We start from the raw sequence: 21,266 nt of genomic DNA, 5'->3' as shown, positions 1-21,266 counted from the left end.
GTTCTACAGTTCAAAGACATGTGCATCCAGGTTAGATTTGTCTTAATAATGATGTGCATTTCAAACATTGTCCTGTATTCACCACAGGGGTGAATCAAACAAGCAGAAGAGAAAGGACTAAGATTTGTCCTGTTCAAAGTGATATGAAGTCAATCATGTTGTAAGATGTAAAAGAACAGATGAGATAGTCACAATAGGACACATCTATCTGAAGTGTGGTTTGTTACTGACAAGTCTTCCAGTTCAGATTCCAGTGACGTAAACAAGCAGAAGGGCAGACTTTATTCTAACAGTAGATATGCAAACAGATCACAGGCACAGTCAAAGAAAGCACATGGAATAACCAGAGTTTTGAGTTTTTGCTCATAGTTGTAAACATTTCTTTTTAGAAAACACAGACTGATTGGAAGATTAGTCAGAGACTAGTTACATACTGAACAAAGACTTTGGTTTAAGTTGTGAATTTCTAAGTGACTGGACTGAAACAGGTTCCTGCATAAATCCGGGTGATAAAATAATGTTTCCTCAACAGACCCCATGTCTTCATGACCTGAAAGAAAAAGACTGACTCCAGATCTACATCCTGATCTGGGTGATCTGGGTGCTTTATTTCAATCCCTTTCACATTGGACTCAGAGGAGCAGCAGCATTTCATGTTATGAATAGTGTATAATTTGAACTGGGCGTAACTCCAAGTAAGGCAGCCTGACATTTTCCACTCCTTACACTAAACTGAATCACTTGGATTAATTAATTTTAGGCACGTTTTTACAAACCAAACATGGAATCTGTTGATCAAGAATAAATATTAAATAATAAATACACTAGTTGATTCATCAACAATGACAATTATCACTAGTTACAGCCCTAAGAATAACATTACAGCACTACACTGCTGTTGTCTCATACATCACAACTGGATCATTGCACTGTCAGAGGAGCTGTTATAAGATCCAATTGCTTTAATTGGAGAGAAACCATTAGTTGCCTATATCCATAATCAGCTTCTCCGCTGAAAGACGTATAAACACACCGTGTTATATCAAACACATGTAATGTAATACATGTCCTTTAATAATTCGGACATATACGAGGATTAATGCGGATGTAGAATACAAAGGTGAGAGCACTGAGGAGCCTCACATGTCTACAGCTCTCTGCTGTGGCAGGTAGAGTCCTGAGATTTCCTCTGGACACTTTGTCACATGACAGAGCAGGCGTAGCCGCAGCAGTCTTTCAGCAGAGTCAGTCTGGTTTTAGTGACAAATGGCGTTGATGTCCTCTGAGGCTTGGACGCCACTCTTTGACCGTTCAATGCATCTGATTGAAAAAGAGATGTCATAGAAAAGCCACCCTCATCATCTTCATCTGAAACAGTTCTGCTGTCAGGGCCTGATGATGGCCTCGTGGCTGGACTCACCTTTTGCAGGCATCACTTTGGGAAACCTGGACTGTAAGAAGGCAGCCATTTCTCTGTCTTCCTCTCTCTCCCTAAGAAGGAAAACACTGCCATCATTTTGAGTTCTTTCTAATATGTAATTAAATAGGCAGCACGTGGTGGTTAGTAGTTAGCGCTATTGCCTCACAACAAAAAGTTTGTGGGTTCAGTTCCAGGGCCTGGGGTCTTTCTGTGCAGACTTTGCATGTTCCCCCCATGCTTATGTGGGTTTCCGGCAGGTTTTCCTCCTACTGTCCAAAGACACCATGTTTAGGTTAATTGGTGACTCTGTAAGTCTGAGTGTGAGACTTTGTTCGTCTCTGTATGTCTCTGTATATATGCCCCGCGATGGACTTGAAACCTGTCCTGGAATTGGCTCCAGCACCCCTCATGACCCGGAAATGATTAAGTGGTAGAAGATGAATGAATGAATGTTGTTAGATGAATTTTAAATTGTCAATTTCAGAGAAACCACAGAGACCACAGTGGTGCTGGAACTTCATATGTAGCTTTGAATCTACATGTGATTTCACTGCCCCTGAGTCTGGTTCTGCTCGAGGTTTCTGCCACTTAAAGGAAGTTTTTCCTTGGCACTGTCGCCAAATGCCTCCTCATGGAGGGATTTGTTGGGTCTCTTTAGATAATTCTATAAAAATAGTTTGGTCTAGACCTGCTCTATATGTGAAATGCCTGGATGTAACTTTGTTATGATTTTGCACTATATAAATAAATCTGATTTGATGTGATGTGATTTGCTGTTTTCTCCTCATTTCCGCTTCACATCCACATTGAATATCTGAAGAAATCATCATCTATTTCCTTACAGTAACAACTGCCTGTATATCAGTGGGGACAGCTAGTTCACCACCCTTATCAGATTACTGAATCAATAGTTGAAATCAGCAGTATTTCAGCAGAAGATCTTCGCTGCTGGACACTGAATGGCAACCTCTAAGACTGAAAAGGGAAGCCAACACTGAAGAGTCAAAAAACCCAGTTTCTCTAAAGTCCGGCTCCAAAGTCAGTTCACCCCAATGCCCTCCCATGTTAAAACGCTAAACTTTGCAGCAGAAACAAACCCATAAACAAACAAAATTGTTTTGGTCTTAGTAGCTGATTTCCTCCTTCATGAACCGATTTAAATCAAAGTTCAGCATCATTAAGGGTGAAACAATTGAGTGACAGGTGGGTGTATGCTTTCCAAACTAAAGTCTCAACTCCACAAACACTCTCTTTGCCCATTTGGTAATGCCAAGATGGGAACAGCAGAACAGTTCACTCTGAGCTTTAAACCACTCTTCATTAATCTATGAGCAAAGAAGGTTACAATCACCCTCATTTATAGTGTTTGATAGAAGTTAGTCGCAGGATCTAATGAAGCATTTTTGAGCAGCAGTATTGAACAAGGTTTTCCAGGAGCTTAAAGCTGATCATCATGTTTAATCTTTACGGAGATGAATCACAAGACTTGGATACCTTTGCTAACTGAAATCCATTTGAAAAAAAGTAACAGCCACTGTGATGGTCTGCGTCAGAGAAGCAGGACCATGTCACGCTAATTTGTCATGGTATGATTTTTAGATCGAACCTCAGTCTTTCAAACTCCACGTCGTCCACGAGGAAATCTCTGGTCTCCACCAGCTTGTTGATCTGCAGCAGCAGCTCCTCCTCCTTCTGCCTGTCCTCTTTGGACTTGTCTTTGTCTGTTCCAACAGTCACATCACAAGCTTTACACACAGCACAGCCAACATTAAGTGTTATTGTGATAAACAGTTCTATTCTAGTCTTATGAAACAGTAAACACCAGTTGTTACAGTTTAAAAATATTTAAAATCAATTTAATATTGTTCCATGAAAAAAATAGAATAGAAACATCGTTCCCGTAATCGTATGTCTGCTGCTTGTCTTTGTAGTTGCCACAGCAACAACCTTCTGCATTACAACTCTCCTCTGAACTTCCTGAACAGAGACGTGTGAGAGGAAATATTGTTGAAGCAATATTCAATTAGAATGAGTGAAGCCGTGTAAGGTGCATTATTTTAAGTCTGCAGGTGTTTGAGTGCATGGCACTGTGGTGCAGTGGGCGGCACGGTCGCCTCACAGGAGGAAGGTTCTGGGTCTGTGGAGGGACTGGTCACCCACCCACAGTGCCACGTCGACCAGTGTCAGCTGGGATTGGCTCCAGCCAGTAAGTAGAATAGATATGCAGGTGAGGTTGTCTGACAGGAAAATCTTTCTTCACAACCAGTTTATTACGAAGTTGTTTAAATGCTTCAAGTTCTCCACGAAGGTCAGTGCAGCAGTTCCTTTGTCAGCGACACAAAATAATGATAAAAAACAAAAAGCCAACACAGTCTTTCATCCTTAAGTTAATGTCTGCAGGGTTCATTTACCTGGAATGGAAACCAGTTTTTGCAGTTCCTTTTTCAGCCTTGTGATTTCGTTGCAAAGCTTGATGTCATCCATCCTGAGAGGAAAACAAACACAAAATTAGCTGATGTCATAAATATAAAAGAGAAGTTTAATTGCTTAAGGTGACATTAAAGAATATAGTAACTAAAATATCAAGGTTGGTCTTCCGGGGACTTTGAAACAGAAAAATAAGTTCCTTATTTGTTTTGAAAACAGCAACAATGCGAATTAATTCGAGCTCATGTCTGTGGGTTTATCAGCTGAAACAGCACGTCCACACTGCTCCATGCCTCACAAGTCTTTGAGTGTGGGCTGCTGGTGTGGTGACAACAAAAGGGGGGAAATGACTGTGATCAACTTTTGTACTCTGAGCTGTTGGTTTAATGAAATGGGTCTCACTTCATTGTGCTTCAGCAGTGTGTACAGAGTTGCATCTGTATCAGCTCTGTCACTGCTTCTCCAAGGATGGAGTGGGATGGCAATACCACCCTATTGTTAGCTCCGTCCCCTGATAGTGGAACAATCTACTGAACGCTATCATAGCGGGAGCATCTCTCTCTTTCCCACTCACTGATATAGGTAGTACCTAGTACTTACACCAAGGTCTCCTATTGCAATAAAGCTTTCTAAATCATCTCTAAAGCATCTCGCAGGTCAATGTAAATCCGTCCTAAAAATAAAATCATACTGACCAATTTCCGATCCCTCGGATAGGCGGATGTGATCTCTGCTCCTCCTTACCTGTCACTGCATCACAGGTTCTTCTATGAAGTTCATCGGACCCCTCATCAGACTGATCAATTATTAATGTGTTTGGCCGAAGGCATGACGTTAATTACATTTTTTCTCATTCCAGGGATGTGATTCATCTAGAATTTGTGTTCATAGTAGATAGCTGTAAGAAAACCAGCTCAGCTGTTATCATTAGGCAGAAGAAATGTGTTTGTGAGAGCTTTAGAGATGCTAGATTCTGAATTTTTAATTCAACAATTTCGATCTGTGTGCTAAGTAAATTGAACCTGCTGAGACTGATATCAATATTAATGCAGAGAAATATATTTAACCAGATATTAAGTTATTGCTTTAATAATGCTACCTGGGTCAGGTTAGTCAGGGCAATACTTTGTTTTCACATGTTGTTGATAAAGCTCCTGTTTGTGTTGTGCTTTAATACATGTCAACACACAGAGGCCTGTAGAGATGAGAGGAAAACCATCCTCCTATCTACTAACTGAACATTCCTTTTTACCCTCTGGTTGCAGGTGGGCAGACGATGAATCATGTGAAAAGATGAACCACAACACTGATCAAACATCTGAAGGCTTTTACAGAAAAGCAGAAGTCATTATTATCTGGTTTTGTGATTCATCATAGTCACATTGTGCAGTGTTGGTGTCTGCTTTTAGCCCCTGATCTCCTACCCCCGTCCCCTTTTGTCAAAATAATGAGGTGGGTCTCAAGTGACAACAAGAAATAATTAAAAGCAAGGATGAGAGAGAAAAGAGAGGAAAAAAAAAAAAAAAACATCCTTCAAGAAGAAAATGTGTAAGCGTGCGTTTGTGTTAAGAGTGTGTCTGTGTGTGTCAGTAGCTTGTTGAAACCTTAAATAGCACCGCTGTTTTGCTCACACACTTTTTGCCATTGCGCACATGGCAGCTCCCAGTGTTGGTGTTTGACACTTGGTGCATCCTCTCTTACCCCTGAGAGGTGCACGCAGAGCTTCACTGTGTGGGTGCAGGCAACCAAACAGAGGAACGCCACATGACAGAAGACAAGAATGTCACATCCTCTTCGGTCTAACGTAATGAAACTCACACATTTCCAGGCCAATTAAAGACTATTTTAGAGAACCAAAGATCAGTAAAGAAAAAGCTATAGATGCATGTTTGTAGCAACTAGACTAAAATTAGACATGCGTCTAAATAAGCTATACATTCGTGAAGAAGTGAGTCTTACATGTATCTGAGCTCAGACTCTCTCCGGACGAGGATGTCTCGGATCCGCTCAATTTTGAACAATTCACCTTCAATATCCTCGACTGTAACTGTGGAGTCAGCCATGGAAATAACATCTTCTGCTGGAGAGACAAACAAGGGAAGCACATGTTCATTTGAGTTAATCAGAAAATTTTCAACAGATTTACTGTGTGCAAAAAATAAATTACACACACTTTTTTCACACTTTTTTGAATGCAACAGTCAAACCTGCAATGATTGTGACTGTTCAGTTCTGCACATTGACACCCCCACCCTGACTCCACCCTCCCACTCCTCACCAGGAGTGATGACTCATCCAGCAGAGCTTGGATTGGCTCTTGATAACCTGACCTTGTGTGAAAAGACATTACATTCACATAAACTGAACCACTGGGGACAACAGGACCTGTACAAACGGGTATCCCACAACTTTATTCACATCCACACGCCACATTCAGGAACACATAGCTATAATTAGAGTTTTAGTGTTAAGACAGGCTGCATGTATTTCTCCCTGCCCTCATTATTTTGCCCAAAAGCCTCCAACAGGCTTCAAGCATTTTTTCCAATATTGGTCTTGACTTTTAATTTCACTTCAGGTTTGTACAGATGTACAGTTTGTGTTGCTCTGCTTACAGAATACAGCAGCCATAATGCTGCCACAGCCTGAAGGCACTCCTGAAATCTCTTGTGAGGTACAGGTAGTATATAACAAAGAAATAAAATTAAATGTCTCTGTGCCCTCTTTCAATAAAATGCTGCACATATGATATGATCAAAAAAGAAGCTTGTGCAGCGTAAATAAGAGAGAACTGAAAAGAGGAACACCAATTGTGTTCCATGCATTTTGTTACAGGAGGCTTTTTTTTCCATGCATACTTTTGGACTCCTTCACAATCCCAGTAGTAATTAAAGAATATTAAAATAATTTACTCACTTAATCAGCAGAACATAACTAATTAATTGATCAAATAAAACCTAAAGAAAAGTGTGCATATTGTCTGAGTTCTCTGTTTTTCCATAAACTGAATATATGAATATATGAAGGATATATTCAGTAAACTCTGAAAGAAACTGAGCTATATCACTGACAACTTCTCATCAGAAGAGTAGTTCGTTTACTTAAAAAAATAAATAAATAAATAAAAAATAAATAAATATATATATATATATATATATATATATCAAAATACCACAAGAACTGAATAGAAGTAATGAAATGGTCCACTTAGACAAAAGTCTCTATTTTTCCTACAGCTGGTCCCACATTACTCTTCGGAAACTTAATGTTAACTGCGGAAATGACCCACCATGAAGCAGGCTAAACAATAAATGATGGTAGATATACTACCAATATATAAAGGAACGGTGAAAATCTCCACAGTATGCCTGTTGAACTAAATGAAGAAACGGAATGCCAGTGGTTGGCCCTCCCTGGCTCCGGCCCTGCTGATGGACACAACTTTAACGTGCCAGCTCACACACACATCTGGCGCTGTGTTGCTGCTGACAGTCTGTCCACACATGCACACCCTGTCCAGCACTCACTGGATTTCTCCATCGCTGCGTCCTCCTGCGTTTTATCCACAGCTCCGTACTGTGGGGATGATTTTCTCTCTTTCTCCAGTTTTTTGCCAAATCGATTCCTTTTCACACTCCTTGGGGGTGGGGGATATTAAAATGAATATTTGCGCTGCTTGAGAGTAAAAAAAAAAATAAAAAAAGCACGCCGCGTCGGCTGAGTCCGTGTATCCTGGGCGCTTCGCGGTGAGGGCGCATGAGGAGGAGGAGGCTGCTGAATCCTCAGCCACAGCTGGATGTGACAGAGCGGCCGGCTGATGGAGCTGCTCTCCGCCCTGAGGCGCCACCTACTGACGGACACACATGGCCCGACTCAGTGTTTGCCTCTGAAAGAAGTTGTTTTCTTTGCTGTCGAACAAAGAAGTGATTAAAATGACAGACATATGCTTTGTCAATGGTCTGCTGAGCTCTGTCCTTAACAGACATCTCATCGGGATGATCTATCAGTGTTCAGCTGTTGGCAAACTGGGGGGTCAGCTGCCAGATGTTCAGGGACTGTAGCCCACATCTGTCTGCATGCAGGTGCTGCAAGGTCAGACTTGATATGTGAAGATGTCAAAATGCACTTTGTTTTTCACACTCCAGCAGCACTGTGTACAGTCGGTCCCCTCATCAGCCATGGCCAAACAGCCTGCTGTAGCAGTCACACTGAAAAGATGCAGATTAAGTGATGACATGTTTATCTAATGACTTTATAAATGCATCTGTACCTTAGCTTCAGAGTCTCTTCCCAGATATAAAGGAAAGTCAGCAACAGAACTACAAATACCACACTGCACATCTACATTATACAAGCCCCTCTCTGCCTGGCAGAATTTTCTTTACAGCAAAGGTTAAGTGCTGGGACTAGAAGCGAAAGAGCTAATTGTGTTGTATTGTTAATCGTCTTTCGCTAATTGTCAGCTTTTTATTGACGTGTTTTTATTTAATTCAGTTACTAATAACATCACAGCAATTGTTTTGGCTGTTTTATAAAAGTGCCTGTAGATAGAGGTCAGAGTGTGACTTGATTGTCAGCCCTGTGATAGACAGGCGGCCTGTCCAGGATGAACTCCGCCCTTACCGAATGTCAGCTAGGATTAGATCAGGATTGTTCTTGGTTTGTAAAGACTACTACAAATAAAGAGCTAATGCCAGAGTTGGGCATCATATTCTGGGGGTGAGAACATTATTCCTTTAACAGGATCAATTTATTCTTCACAGTATTTTGCTCTGAACAGGTAAAGTTTTGCCAATACATTAAAACTTACAGTCCTTAGTAACACAAACATTTGTTGGAGAATAAATCACATTAGTAAGACATGTTTTCCCATAGGTCACAAGAACGAAAATTTAGAACATACCCATCAAACATCTTCACACAGGCGTAGTGGGCACGGACACCTACTAAATGTTTTGCCAGCACAAGCATGATTGAAGAATCACAACTCAACTTTAATGTGCTGGATTCACTGTAGTCAAATACACAGTCACTTGTGCTCATCATCTTATCAAGTCACACACTGAATTAAAAACAAACAAACAAAAAAAAGTCACAAACAATAGGCATGTTGTGGTGAAACAGGATGCCTGTCAAGCTTAGTCCCTCCTTGTGCATATGCCTTGTGTTTACACTTCTTGTAAGAGGCTTCAGTCTTTTACTGTCATGATACCTGAGCTGTTAGACTTTCCTGTTGGTTCTGAGTCTTATGCCCACCCATAATCCTGCTATTCTGTTTGTTTTAGAACACAACTGCTTATGCAAATATGAATTTTGCCCAGACTCCAGGTTTATCAGTGCAGCTGACCCTGAAAAGGTGTAACATCATAGAAAAGTAATTTTTAAGGAAATAAATGAATGTAATAAAATTCATCACATTGATTTGAATTAAACCAGGAAAGGAAATGAATTACTTTGGCTCAGGTTACTGAACTATCAGTTAAAGACAGCGCCAAGCTGCTGCACAACAATTCCTACATTTATAGGAAATGGTTGCAGGATTTGACCGAAGATCCTCTTTGTGTGCCCATTTGCACTCTCAGTTCAGTCGATTCAGTGGTTGATCCACCCTGCATAGTTATTATTGCTACCATCATCATCTTCCATTGCTTTATCAAGCCAGTCTCTCTCTTGCTCAGACTCAGAGTCACTGGCTTCACTTGCATCAGCAGTCAAGAGACGAGAGTAGTTAATCCTGCGTTGGCGAGGGGCCTTCCACTGGAGCAGGAGCAGACACATACACCACACCATGAGACCCACTGCCACTCCTCTGAACTGCCACGTCAGCCCAAACCTCTGCACCACAAACCCCCCAGCAATGCTCCCCAGCCCACTGCCCAGGTGTAGGGTGAGTGCACTGTAGACCCTTCTCACACTCTTCTCAGCCCCTGGAATGGCAACATCCTTACACTGGACTTTCACAGCCCACCAGAGGGCTCCGATGCTGAAACAGCTCAACATCTGAGCAACCAAGGCAGCCCATGGTCCCCATAGGAAGGAGTAGTATAGGCACTGCAGGCCGAGCGTTGCAGCCCCCACTACGAGCAATCGTCCCGGGCTGAGAAGTTTAGACACCCGAGCTGCCAACAGAGGGAAGGCAGCTTGTGAGAGCAGACCAAGGGAGAGGGACAATCCCATGTGCAGCTCATTGCTTCCATGATCCTGCATCTGCCACAAGAGGAAGTTATCCACAGATGAGACCGCCACACTCACCAGCACGGTGGTGGCAGCACAGAGTAGAGCACGGGGGGAGCCCTGCACCAGCTGCATGGCTTTCAGGAACCCATTGGCCCTGTTTCGCTTTTTATTAAGGTAGAGTGGGAGGCAGGCAGCTGCAGGAAGGGCTAGGGTGGCCAAACCGGCATAGCAGTAAAAATGTACCGCACTCCTGGGGGTCTGATCAACTATTAGACAGTGCAACTGGCTGACCAGCAACCCCGCTCCACCAACCCCACACGCTGCCCCCAGTAAACCCCACAGCCCGGTGCTGCTGTAGCGGTCAGTCGCATCCGCAAAATCTAAATAATCATACAATCCATCATCTGCTGTCCACTGCAGGGGGGCCGACACAAACTCCCACACTGAGACAATGATGAGTACCAAGAAGAAGAGCTGGTGCTGAGGGTCCATCGCCTTCAGGCGTCCAAGAAAATCAAACTGGCCCCCCTCTTCTGACGTCTTTCTTCTCTGCATTTCCTCATTTTTCAAGTTCGACCTCTTCTGCACTACCACTGCAGAGGAGCTGGTAGCAGGATAAAAAATTGAGCTGCTGATTGTTGGCTTTGAAAAGCTCTTGTTGACCACAATAGAGATGTTCGCTTGTGAAAGTGTGCCAGTGTGAGCGAGGGATTTATCATCTGTTTTCAGATCAAGTGCGGGCTTACTTGTCGCAACAAGAGGAGATTTAGTATACACGAGTGTCTCTGCAGCAAATGTGACACCAGGCTGGGAAACGAGATCTTTTGTGTGATTGGTAGTTGGTGATGTTTGAGGTTGGAAGCTGCTCACCGTCTGGTTACTGGTGAGAGTTGACTGGACCGGAGCGCTGCTCAGGTTAGAGATGTTACAGCTAACGCCTTGTGTGCGCACATCTGTATGTGGGATAAGCAGCAGAAGAAGAGCAACTGCTGCCGAACACACAAGAGAGCCATTTATCACCACCCGCCTCTTGTTGTAGTGCTTGGAGAGGAAGCTTGCCACAGGGCTCCAGACCAGCGTGATCAGGTGCTTAGCACCCATGATGATGCCTGTCATTACCGGAGTCAGGCCCAGCTGTCTGAAGTACAGGGTGAGAAAGGGGAGCAGGCAGGCGTTGGCGCAAGAGCACAGGAAGTTCAAGGTGGAGGCAAGTGCGAGGGCACGCTTGATGTCAATCTGCTTATTCCTCCTCATGATTGTCTTCCTGGGCAGCTCAGCTCAGCAGAAAGGTTTCACATGGAGGAGCTGCAGGATCCAAGCTGACAGACAGGAAATAACGAAATTATCAGTGTCCAACAATGCTCATCTGGTTACTGTTATGGTTACGTCCATATTAATCGACTGCTCATTCATTTTTGTGTAGATTAATAGCCAAAAGGTGCTGTCTTTATACAACTTGTTTTATTTGACCAAAACGTCAAACAAGAAACTATTAAAATCACATTGATATAATGAAATGTCAGAGACTTGAATTACCACATGTTTATGATGACTATTTTAATGTTGACTGTTTTATAAAAGATGAAAATTGTAAATAGCAAAACTTTCATTTCAAATGTCTTGTAAGCCAATAATGTACACATAGAATACAAATGAAGCGGTATAGTTGGTGGTGAGCAGGATGAACAATGGAATAAACAGACACTACTGTCTAAGGTATCAAGGTCAGGGTTTTCAGTTCTGCATCCTGTTTCCTGCTGGACTCCTTTGTGTTGCTGCACAGAAGTGAGCGATGGAAAACTCAAGCTGCAACTCTCAGAAACAAACCTTCAGTACGTTTATTCTTCACCGTGTTTTGGTTTAAACCAGAGACATTCAGAAATTCAATGGAGGATGAACCCTATTAGTAAGCCACTATGTTTTCCCCAACAGGTCACAATGGCGCATTAGACACGAGGTTTAGTTAGAACAAACCCAGATTGTAACACAAGTCAGACAAACATGATCAGCTATGACGTCAGCATGGATATCTCCATATCATGTAATGAGATCTGATAACGAAAACATGTCGGCACAAAGACACACGTGACAAAACGGATACCAAGAGGAAGCCAAAAACAGATGTCACTTTAAAACAACTAGTAAAAAAAAAAAAGTCCAGCGGCTCGGTACACTTTTAGTTTGTTTAAAAGAGGAAAAAGGGGGATTCGAATAAAGACTAAAGTTGTGTTTCACTAACACCTGTCGGTGTGGCCGCACCTGCTGCCGCAGGTTATCAGGCTGTGGATCACCGGTCCACGTCACGGCGGCTTTGGAGGGAGAAAACTCTAACTTTAAACTCTTACCTTTCAACTTTGGCCCAAACTAACTCGCTTAAACTCCTCTCTGCACTGTGTGCTCCCCTGCCGAGGCGTTAACGGGAGGCACCTGCCGCCGTCTGGACGTGACCTCAGCCGCTCCCGGAGCTTTCCACCTGCCGCTGTTTCCATGACTACAGCGCCCCCTCACGCTGCGGAAGGTCCTGGCAGATCGGAACTTCACTTCCTCTTCCTTTTCTCTTTTCCTTCTCGAGCAACAAAGCAACAGCAACAACGTCAGAAAATAATCATCAGGACATCCCATGGGTACCATAGACATACACATAGGCATGAATGTTATTCATTTATTGATTGATTGGTTGTTTATTTGTGTATTTGTTTGGTTGTTGTGGTAACTATTGATGTTTTCAAGAGCAAACACTCATGGGAATTTCCCTTATCTATTGTTTTATTTCTGTGTTTCTGTGGTGTTTGGTATGACGGTGCAGAGACATCACTGCGAAGATAAAAATCTGTGTTCCAGTAGTTATTCCTTGCACACACACCACAATATATTCACGTTGACTATAAAATATGTAAAATATGTATAATGTATATAAACCAAAGTTTAATTCAAGTATTAAGGTCACGTGGTCAAATAGATTTCAGCATTAAAAGTGTAGTGTGATTCCTCTCTGAGAAGGATGATGATACAAACATGCTTAACTCTACTTTTCTACTTTACCAAAGATGATCCACAGACATGACAGGGATCTGTTTTGTTTCTGTTTCTTTCAGTTGAAGCGAATCAATGTGGCTGCGCCGTCCATGTCAATATTGTAGGTTTCTCTCCATTTAAAGCATGAAAAGAGATAACCAGAGTTACCTGCAGTTGTAGACACAGCTGCAAGTTCCTTAAAAATAACCTTTTGGCGTTATTGGGCTCATCTCAGTTCAGGCTTTAGACTTTTCTAGAAGCACAAACTAGAGGAGGTGAGAGGTTTCAAAAAGTTAGTGTTTTAAGATCAGATTCTGGGCAGATCCTATGAAAGACTGAAAGATGTGTTATAGGAACTGCACAGGAAAGGACCAACATATCTCTGGTTCTTGCCAAATGAAAATTTGTAAACATAACAGTCCCTTTTCTGCTTTTTCAAACACACATGAAAAGCTGCATTTCGTTTCTTCAGTTTTCAAGAGACCAGACGAAACTCTTCATTGAAAACGTGCTCTGCTGTATCTCAGAGCAGCTCGTTGAAAGACACTCCAGTTTGAGCTGCAGGGCTGCTCGCTGCCTGTGTGGGGAGCAGTTGTAGCGGAGCAGGCGGACTGGGTGCAGGCTGCTTTCTCTTTAAAGCATGACGCAGATCAACTAGTGCCCCACTTTGTGCTGGGAGCCGCAGCCGCCGCCGCCGCAGCAGCAGCAGCAGCAACCGCAGCCGCAGTCTGCAGAGGGAGAGCGGGGCTCGTTGGTGCGTACGGCTCGGCCGGGGACGTCGGCGCAAAGCGGGGCCCTCACCGGCCCTCACCATGGAGTTTTTAATGGGGAATCCGTTCAGCACGCCGGTCGGACAGCGGATCGGTGAGCCCTTTTATTATCGCCTCATCTTTACACTGTATTGGCCAAATGCCTGAGCCGTGTGCGCAGCGGTGGTTACGGCTCAGACCCCCACATGTCCCAGCACACTTCCGTCATACAGGCTTTCAACATGTGTCTCCTTCCATAATGGCAACACGCTAGATTTGTGAATTCAAGGTAAATTTATTACGACTGACAGAAGAGCAGCAGCTTACGGTTTGACTGACGCCTCCACTGAGCAATCATCTGGGAGAGGCGGGACTAAGAGGCTCGGATGCTCCTGGTGATTGGCTGTTATTGTCTGTTTAACCTGCCAATAGCTGGGCGGGACAGAGAGCGGTCGACATCCTCCTGACCCCAATTTGATTTATATTTGTCTGGAGCCTAATGATTCTTTCCACATGTGGCTTCATTGACTGGTGGGAATTGAGAGACAAGTCATTAAAATAAGTAGATTTGGGTGCATTATTAAACCAACATCAGTATTATTCTATACACACTCTATTTTATGTAAATACTAAACAACTGTAACAAAACAAAGACTGGATTTGAACAGAAAAGTTGGTTCCTGGCTGTTAACACATTTTATAACTTATTGTTAATCATCTTTAACGATTTTAGTGTCCCATGTTAAAACCAAACGCTCCTCTTATTGTTTACACAAATGGTTAATATTCTAAAGCACATAATTAGCACATACACTCAGCTCAGTTGTAGTTGAGTTCATATGTGGGGCCTATTAAAACTGATTCAGTTTTATGCAAATGTAGTGGAAGGTAACCCTACATACAACTAAGAATATTTTCCTTGACAAAGAGACGTGAACTATCAGCATAGAAGGAGAAAAATCACGTCATTCACATTAGGACTCATCAGTGTCCTAGGACTGAGTCCTGTTAGATGCCACATATGTTTGTCACATGTAAAACTAAGATTATTAGTCAGCGTTGTCACATTTTTTGGAAACATCATGTTTCTCTCTTTATTTTTCAGAGTGTGCAACCAGCTCCAGTCTTCCATCGGATGACTGGGCTCTCAATATGGAAATATGCGATATGATCAACAGTTCAGAGGAAGGGTGTGTGCTTGTTATCTGTCTTCATCCGGAACATGCTGATCCTCTGAAGGTTACATGTCTCTGACTGTTGATAATGTTTTAATTACAGGCCTAAAGATGCTGTCAGGGCCATAAAGAAAAGGATTGTGGGTAATAAGAACTTCAAAGAGGTTATGCTGGCACTTACAGTGAGTGTTGTTTCCAGCTAATGCTTTGCCACCATCCTGCAGGCTCTGGATTTGTTCCAATCAGGTGTAATCAGATATCAGACTTGGTGTGATTTGTTGTGTTTGTGTGACGTCAGGTCCTGGAGACCTGTGTGAAGAACTGTGGCTACAGATTTCACATCCTGGTGACAACAAGGGATTTTATAGAAGGAGTTCTAGTCCGGTCGATCATCCCAAGAAACAACCCTCCACTAGTCCTGCATGACAGGGTGCTCAGCATCATACAGGTGAGGCAAGAGGTGTGGCTGCATAGAACAAGAAAATTAAGTCACATTTTCCTCATTCTGCTGACTGGTAGTAATTTGTGGGGTTTTTTATGTTGAGGCGTGGGCCGATGCATTCCGTAGCTCGCCTGATCTGACGGGTGTGGTGTCAGTGTATGAAGACCTGCGAAGGAAAGGGCTCGAGTTCCCCATGACAGAACTGGACGGTTACTCAACTGCACAAGCCCCCCAAAAGGTGCAAACATGGCTGGGTGCACACGGATGGAATGTTTGTAGCTGGGTGCTTATCTATCACTCTTGGTCTCTTTTCTTTTGGGTCATTTCTGTATCTTTGCATACCAGACTTTGCCTGGGAATGTGCCTGCTGTCACTGCTCTGCCTGCTGTGCTCCTTTCTTCCAAACCTCCTCTCATTCCACCTCAGACCTCTGAACTAAAACTGGCCCTGGAAGGAAACAATGCCTTCACTCCCAGCCAGGTGAAACTGCACTCTTCTACTTAGTCACATATGTTGATTGTCTAGAAATCCCTTAAATGTCTGTGATCCATTCCGGTTTCATACTCTGCCTCTTATGAAAAATGATTTTCTTTTTGTAAAGCGTTATTACAGCTGTGTTTATTAGGAAATACTATTGATTTTTCAGGTTAAAAGGCTGAAGACAGAGCTGGGAGTGGTACGCAGCAACCTCACCATGATGTCAGACATGATGAGTCAGCTGGATCCTGCCACAGTAAAACAAGCAGACATGGAGCTGCTGGAGGTAAAAAAAATGATAATAATAATTAAATGGCACACTTTTTCAGGGTTGCTTTTTTTTTACAATAATTGTGAAATAAAATTTCTGGTCTCTTTGATAGAAGACAATTATTTCCCTTTCATTCATGATGACGAACACGGTGTTACCCTTAACTGATCTAGTACCGTGTATGTTTTCATGTTACATCTGCCCCATCAACCCCCCCACCCACACATTTTTTGTTTGATTGTGTCATTAGCAGTTATACACAGTTTGTAAGGACATGCAAGACAGGATAGTGAAGATCATCCCCAGACTCAGCGAGGAGAAGCTGATTGAAGAGTTACTGGCAACAAACGATGAAATAAACACTGCCTTTACTCGCTACCACAGGTTATTATCATAATTGTTACGGTTATTTGGTCACATAACAAAGTACGAGAAATGTATTTCTGCCGTATGTTTGCTCTGCTTTTGACAGGTTTGAAAGACGCATAGGAAATGGTCAAAATACAACACAGAAGGTGAAGAAATGATTTTCAGCAGCTTGTCACTCACAATTTTCTGAAATGATGGCATTATGAATTTTTACATTTTGTTTCTTAGAGTCACACTTACGTCAACCTGACAGACCTCGATTTGACAGCTGAGTCTCAGGAGTCAGGAATTGCTTCAGTTAAAAGTGACAGCTTGTCCAGTCAGTTGGCAAAACTTAGTAAGTTTTATTGTTAATGTGTAATTGTTGATATACATGTGGTATTCATCATTTTTTATTCTGCTAAACCACTGTAAAATTCACCCTCTGGCACTTGTTACTTTTTTTCTTGCAGGTACAAGTGAATCAGATGAAACATTATCACAGCAAATAAATGTGTCCACACAACAAAGACCAAGGTACAGAGAATAGAAACCACAGCTCGGATGACATCCACAATAAAGACAAGTTGCAGAGAGAGCATATTTAGTGTTAATTATACTGACCTATTCACCTATTCTAACCTATTTCACTCAAAACCTTTTTAAATATGTGTCATATGTAGTTCACTGAATTATTCCCTTCGATTCTTGTCTCAGACAGCAATTATTCAGGGTGTAAATCTTCTATTTCAGCATTCAGGGTGAAGTTGCGGTGGACGGCCTGGCTCAAGCTCAGGAGAACAGACTACACAACACTGGAACGGTGAGCAAAGGCTACACGCTAACAGGTTTAGTCACAAGATTCATCAGCTGACATGACTGATCAAATCAGTGATGTGACCGTAGAGATGATTTTTTTTTTTTTTTTTTTTTTTAAAGCAAGTGGTTATTTGGCTCAATACATTTCTAGCTTCTGAAATGAAAAACATAACTCGCACTCAAAGGAGCGCTGCTGTCAGTGAGTTTATGTATGAAACAATCACAAGGCCCCTGGCTTGGTCAATATGTGTTGGTGTGTCTCAGAAACTGTTTGCCTCTCTAAATGAACTCTCTGTCTGTGCATGAAGGGTGACAGCGCAGCCTCCAGCCGCAGCTCCTCACCAAAGTTAGATTGGATGATTAAAAGGGGAATGGTGGGTCTGTGTCCAAAATGTATCCTGGTTATAGAGTCCCCTCTCCACGCCTTCTGTCTCTTGGTTTTGTCATGAACTTAGTTTTCAGTGTGGTCTGGATTGCTTTTATTTGGATTACTTTTGGGTTTGGTGGTGTACATGTTGAGAAAAAAAGCAATGGTTTGCATGCTTTTGTGTGTGGTGAAGACACAAAATATATTTTCAGAGTTTAATTTTGTGCCTACGCACGAAACGGAGCATGACAGTGTTTGGTTTGGTCTGGACTATCCTGATATGCTACATTGTTGTCATACTTTTAATTCTCTTCATTTAATGCTTTGCTCACAACTCATGGGTCCTTGTGAGTTTTTTTTCCTGTGTGTATGTGTGTGTTTGTATATGTGGGGTTTTTTTTATGATTTTTGTCTTCTACTGGTACATTCTCATATTTTCAATAGTTTGGATTTAACTGACCATTCTGATGATCTGCCTTTCGTAGATTCCTATCAACCAGTCCAATGTAATGGATGATATTGAGAAATGGTTAGCGCTGGATGATGAGGTACAACAGATGATAATAATAATATAAATAATAGTAATAGTAATAACGCTCATGTCTGAGTTCACTTATGGATCATTCACTTTCACAACTCATTCAGTTGTAGAGGTTCACTAACTTTATTTCACTTGGAGCTCTGTGCACTACTTCAAGCTTAAACCAAAGCAGTTTCAGTAAAAGACTGAAATACATTTACATTACTGATCACTTTAAGTCACTTTTTAAGCCACAAATATCATACTGTGAAATTTCACATTGAACTTAGAATTATAATGTTCATATCGCACACTTTTGTGCCATTTTATATATCAAACGGTAGATAGAGAAAATAATGGGCTTTTCTGTGGTACAGTAACAACTAATGTGCAACACATATGTGCCAAACATGTCAAGTAACAAATGTCAGAGCTCACACAATTCAGAATTATTTAAGTCCACAAGAAGCCCTTTAGGTGGTTAGTGGGACATTTATTGCTTATTCTTAAATTACTTTTTAATGTTGTCACCAAATTTCTAATTAATTGAAAAGACATAAAGCTCAACAGTCCGACAGACAGTAAAATAACACTGAGCACAGTCTGTCCTTTAACTGTATGTGTCCTGTATGTATATAACATGATAGCGATATGTCTTTTGTGCTTGTCATACAGTACGATGACTACGAGGAGTCAGATGGTGTGACCAGTGAAGGTGATGGTTTTAACATTTTCTTTCCTGTTGCTAAAACGTGTAGCATGTAAATCAGTAATTTTATCGGGTATTAGTGTTGACCTGAGCCGTTGTCCCTATGTGCAGTTTAAGTTTTTACACAGTGAAAACCAGTCCAGCTACTTTGGCTTTCTTTGCTTGGAGCTGCAACTTAACTGAATAAATACGGTCTTTGGCACGAGATACACTCATCATTCTTTACATAAATAAATTAAATTCATTATTCTTCCAAATGTTCATTTATCTGCTTCTGAAGCTTCCTATATTTGACCAGCAGGTGGAATTAAAGGCTTCAATAACACATGCTGCTGTTTTGAGACCTGTTCAACACAAAAACTCTGACGTGATTTTTCAATTAGCCTCTCCTTATAGCTCCTGTCATGGTTTCACTTCACATGGAACACACGAATCTAGTCTTTAATCAGTTCAGGGTTATTTTGACTCACACTGCTGACAGAATCCTTATGAAATACAACTTGACCCTATTACTACGTGGAAGGTACAACTATAGTGCAGATTTCTTCTTCTTTATTTCTCCATCCCATTATTCCATTCAGTGTTTTCCTTAAGATGACAGATAAAGTGTTGTTTCTCCTAATCCTGCTCATTTTCCTCTGCAGAGTTTGACAGGTTTTTGGCAGAGAGAGCGAAAGCAGCTGACCGCCTGCCGTCCCTGAGGGCTTCCTCACAGGACACCAACCACTCAGAGTCTTAAACCACACTCCAACCTGCCAAACTAACAATACTCATGAAGCCCCTGCGCTATCAACGGAGGAAAGGAGATTTCTTTCAAATAACAATCTAATGGAACATTTAATATTGGATGACTTGTTTTTTAACTGCTAAGAATAATATTGTTAGATGAAGGACAGAGGTTTTTACTTGACATTGTTGTGAAGGTTTCTCCATGTGTTGAATGCAAACATTTGCACATTTTATATGGTTACATTCCTGCTATCGAAGGAGCAAGAGGATATTGTTACAAAAACTGTTTTGCATCATAGATTATGTATTATTTTATTGTTATTGTATATTGTTGAAGAAGATGATGATGATGAGGGGATCCAGAAATCTCCCTGGTTGAAGTAGCAAAAACTGTAAACCTGTTTGTAAGAGAGGCTCAGCTGTCACAACAGCTTGATGCTTCTGAACAGTGAAAGAAAACTGTTTTGTTTTTGTACATCCAACTCCCCCATGTGAATACGTTTTACTTGAACTTTAACAGAAAGTCATGACAGACCGCTGTCATATATTAAACTGCATCTATTAACTGGACTTCTGCCTGGTGGTATTCTGAACTCAAAGAGTACTTAAAGGTTTAATCTTATAATCGCATCCAATAATTTGCAGATGTGGGACCGCTCAAATTTTAATTAAATGTTTTATTTATTTATTTTTTTCTAACCGTTTATTACATTTGATTTGAGTGGTGAATTTGGTCCTGAGCATGTAATACTACTGGAAAAAAAATCTTGGCCCTCATTTATTGGTGATTACACACGATCAGTATTACTGATAGCAGAGTTTATTATAGATCTAGACAAAAACAATCGACCGCATAATAAATTTACAACTAGAAAATTCCAGGGAAATTTTGAAGTGCCACGGGACCCGGGGCCCGTCGTCCGTCGCCCGTCGTTTGTTGCCCGTCGCCCGTCGCCCCTCGCCCCTCGCCCCTCGACTGGACGAGCAACCCGCGTACCGTCATGATGTTGAAAGCCATCCTGGTGAAATTTCCGTTCGGAGAACCGATTGAGCTTGATTCAGTGAGTGCGTGTCTATATCTGCCTCTATTTCCGTCTGTGTATATGTGTGAGTGCATCTGTCTATCTGACTGTGTGTGTCTGTGTGTATGTGTGAGTGCGTCTGGATATCTGTCTCTGTGTGCGTCTGTATATCTGTCTGTGTCTGCATCTCTATATCTCTGTGTGTCTCTGAGAAGAAATCATTCAAAGTGATGGCCATAGGCAACAGACAGAGTGAGATGAGACCAGCATGACAATTGATCTGTGATTGTGTAGGAAGCGTAGGAGCTATCATATCAAAGTCACAAACAGAGGTCAAAGTCTCGTGACCTTTTTAAACTTTGAACAGAGTTTCTGTGACAAAGCATGACGAAGCAGTGAGGCTCCAAAGTGGGGTGGGTTTGATCCACAGACCTGATCTGTATATCTGTCTCTGTGGATGTCTGTGTAAAGTGTGAGTGCATCTGTATATCTATCTCTTTGTATGTCTGTGTAAATGTGTGAGTGCGTCTGTATATCTGTCTCTGTGTATGTCTGTGTACATGTGTGAGTGCGTCTGGATATCTGTCTCTGTGTGCGTC

General features: G+C 41.9%; 3 protein-coding genes across 7 annotated transcripts; 1 reads left to right on the top strand and 2 right to left on the bottom strand.

Annotated features, from left to right (window-relative positions):
• Positions 1-317: 317 nt before the first annotated feature.
• Positions 318-7,511, bottom strand: LOC115047850 (uncharacterized protein C16orf45). 2 transcript variants are annotated; one of them, XM_029509050.1, is made up of 6 exons: positions 7,375-7,511; positions 5,807-5,927; positions 3,832-3,905; positions 3,027-3,141; positions 1,421-1,491; positions 318-1,320 (listed from the first exon to the last, which is right to left on the bottom strand). In XM_029509050.1, the coding sequence occupies exons 1-6, from the start codon at positions 7,385-7,387 to the stop codon at positions 1,202-1,204; spliced, it is 513 nt and encodes a 170-aa protein (XP_029364910.1). In that variant the 5' UTR covers positions 7,388-7,511; the 3' UTR covers positions 318-1,201. The 2 variants fall into 2 exon arrangements, with proteins under 2 accessions (XP_029364910.1, XP_029364911.1); XM_029509051.1 differs by having other exon boundaries at positions 5,807-5,924.
• A 904-nt stretch (positions 7,512-8,415) lies between these two features.
• Positions 8,416-12,506, bottom strand: mfsd6l (major facilitator superfamily domain containing 6-like). Its single transcript, XM_029509029.1, has 2 exons — positions 12,370-12,506; positions 8,416-11,343 (listed from the first exon to the last, which is right to left on the bottom strand). The coding sequence occupies exon 2, from the start codon at positions 11,276-11,278 to the stop codon at positions 9,440-9,442; it is 1,839 nt and encodes a 612-aa protein (XP_029364889.1). The 5' UTR covers positions 11,279-11,343; positions 12,370-12,506; the 3' UTR covers positions 8,416-9,439.
• A 1,157-nt stretch (positions 12,507-13,663) lies between these two features.
• On the top strand, positions 13,664-20,215 carry tom1 (target of myb1 membrane trafficking protein). 4 transcript variants are annotated; one of them, XM_029509034.1, is made up of 16 exons: positions 13,664-13,903; positions 14,894-14,978; positions 15,067-15,145; positions 15,262-15,411; positions 15,509-15,643; positions 15,751-15,885; positions 16,052-16,168; positions 16,404-16,537; positions 16,626-16,668; positions 16,751-16,859; positions 16,975-17,038; positions 17,255-17,324; positions 17,629-17,694; positions 18,173-18,235; positions 18,883-18,922; positions 19,561-20,215. In XM_029509034.1, the coding sequence occupies exons 1-16, from the start codon at positions 13,852-13,854 to the stop codon at positions 19,653-19,655; spliced, it is 1,437 nt and encodes a 478-aa protein (XP_029364894.1). In that variant the 5' UTR covers positions 13,664-13,851; the 3' UTR covers positions 19,656-20,215. The 4 variants fall into 4 exon arrangements, with proteins under 4 accessions (XP_029364894.1, XP_029364897.1, XP_029364895.1 ...); XM_029509037.1 differs by lacking the exon at positions 15,751-15,885 and having other exon boundaries at positions 13,852-13,903; XM_029509035.1 differs by lacking the exon at positions 17,629-17,694 and having other exon boundaries at positions 13,852-13,903.
• Positions 20,216-21,266: the final 1,051 nt, after the last annotated feature.

Source organism: Echeneis naucrates, chromosome 8 (assembly GCF_900963305.1).
Source record: "Echeneis naucrates chromosome 8, fEcheNa1.1, whole genome shotgun sequence".
NCBI classification, from domain to species: domain Eukaryota; kingdom Metazoa; phylum Chordata; class Actinopteri; order Carangiformes; family Echeneidae; genus Echeneis; species Echeneis naucrates.
Note: the sequence above shows the minus strand (reverse complement) of the source record. Positions and strands in the feature narration are given on the sequence as shown.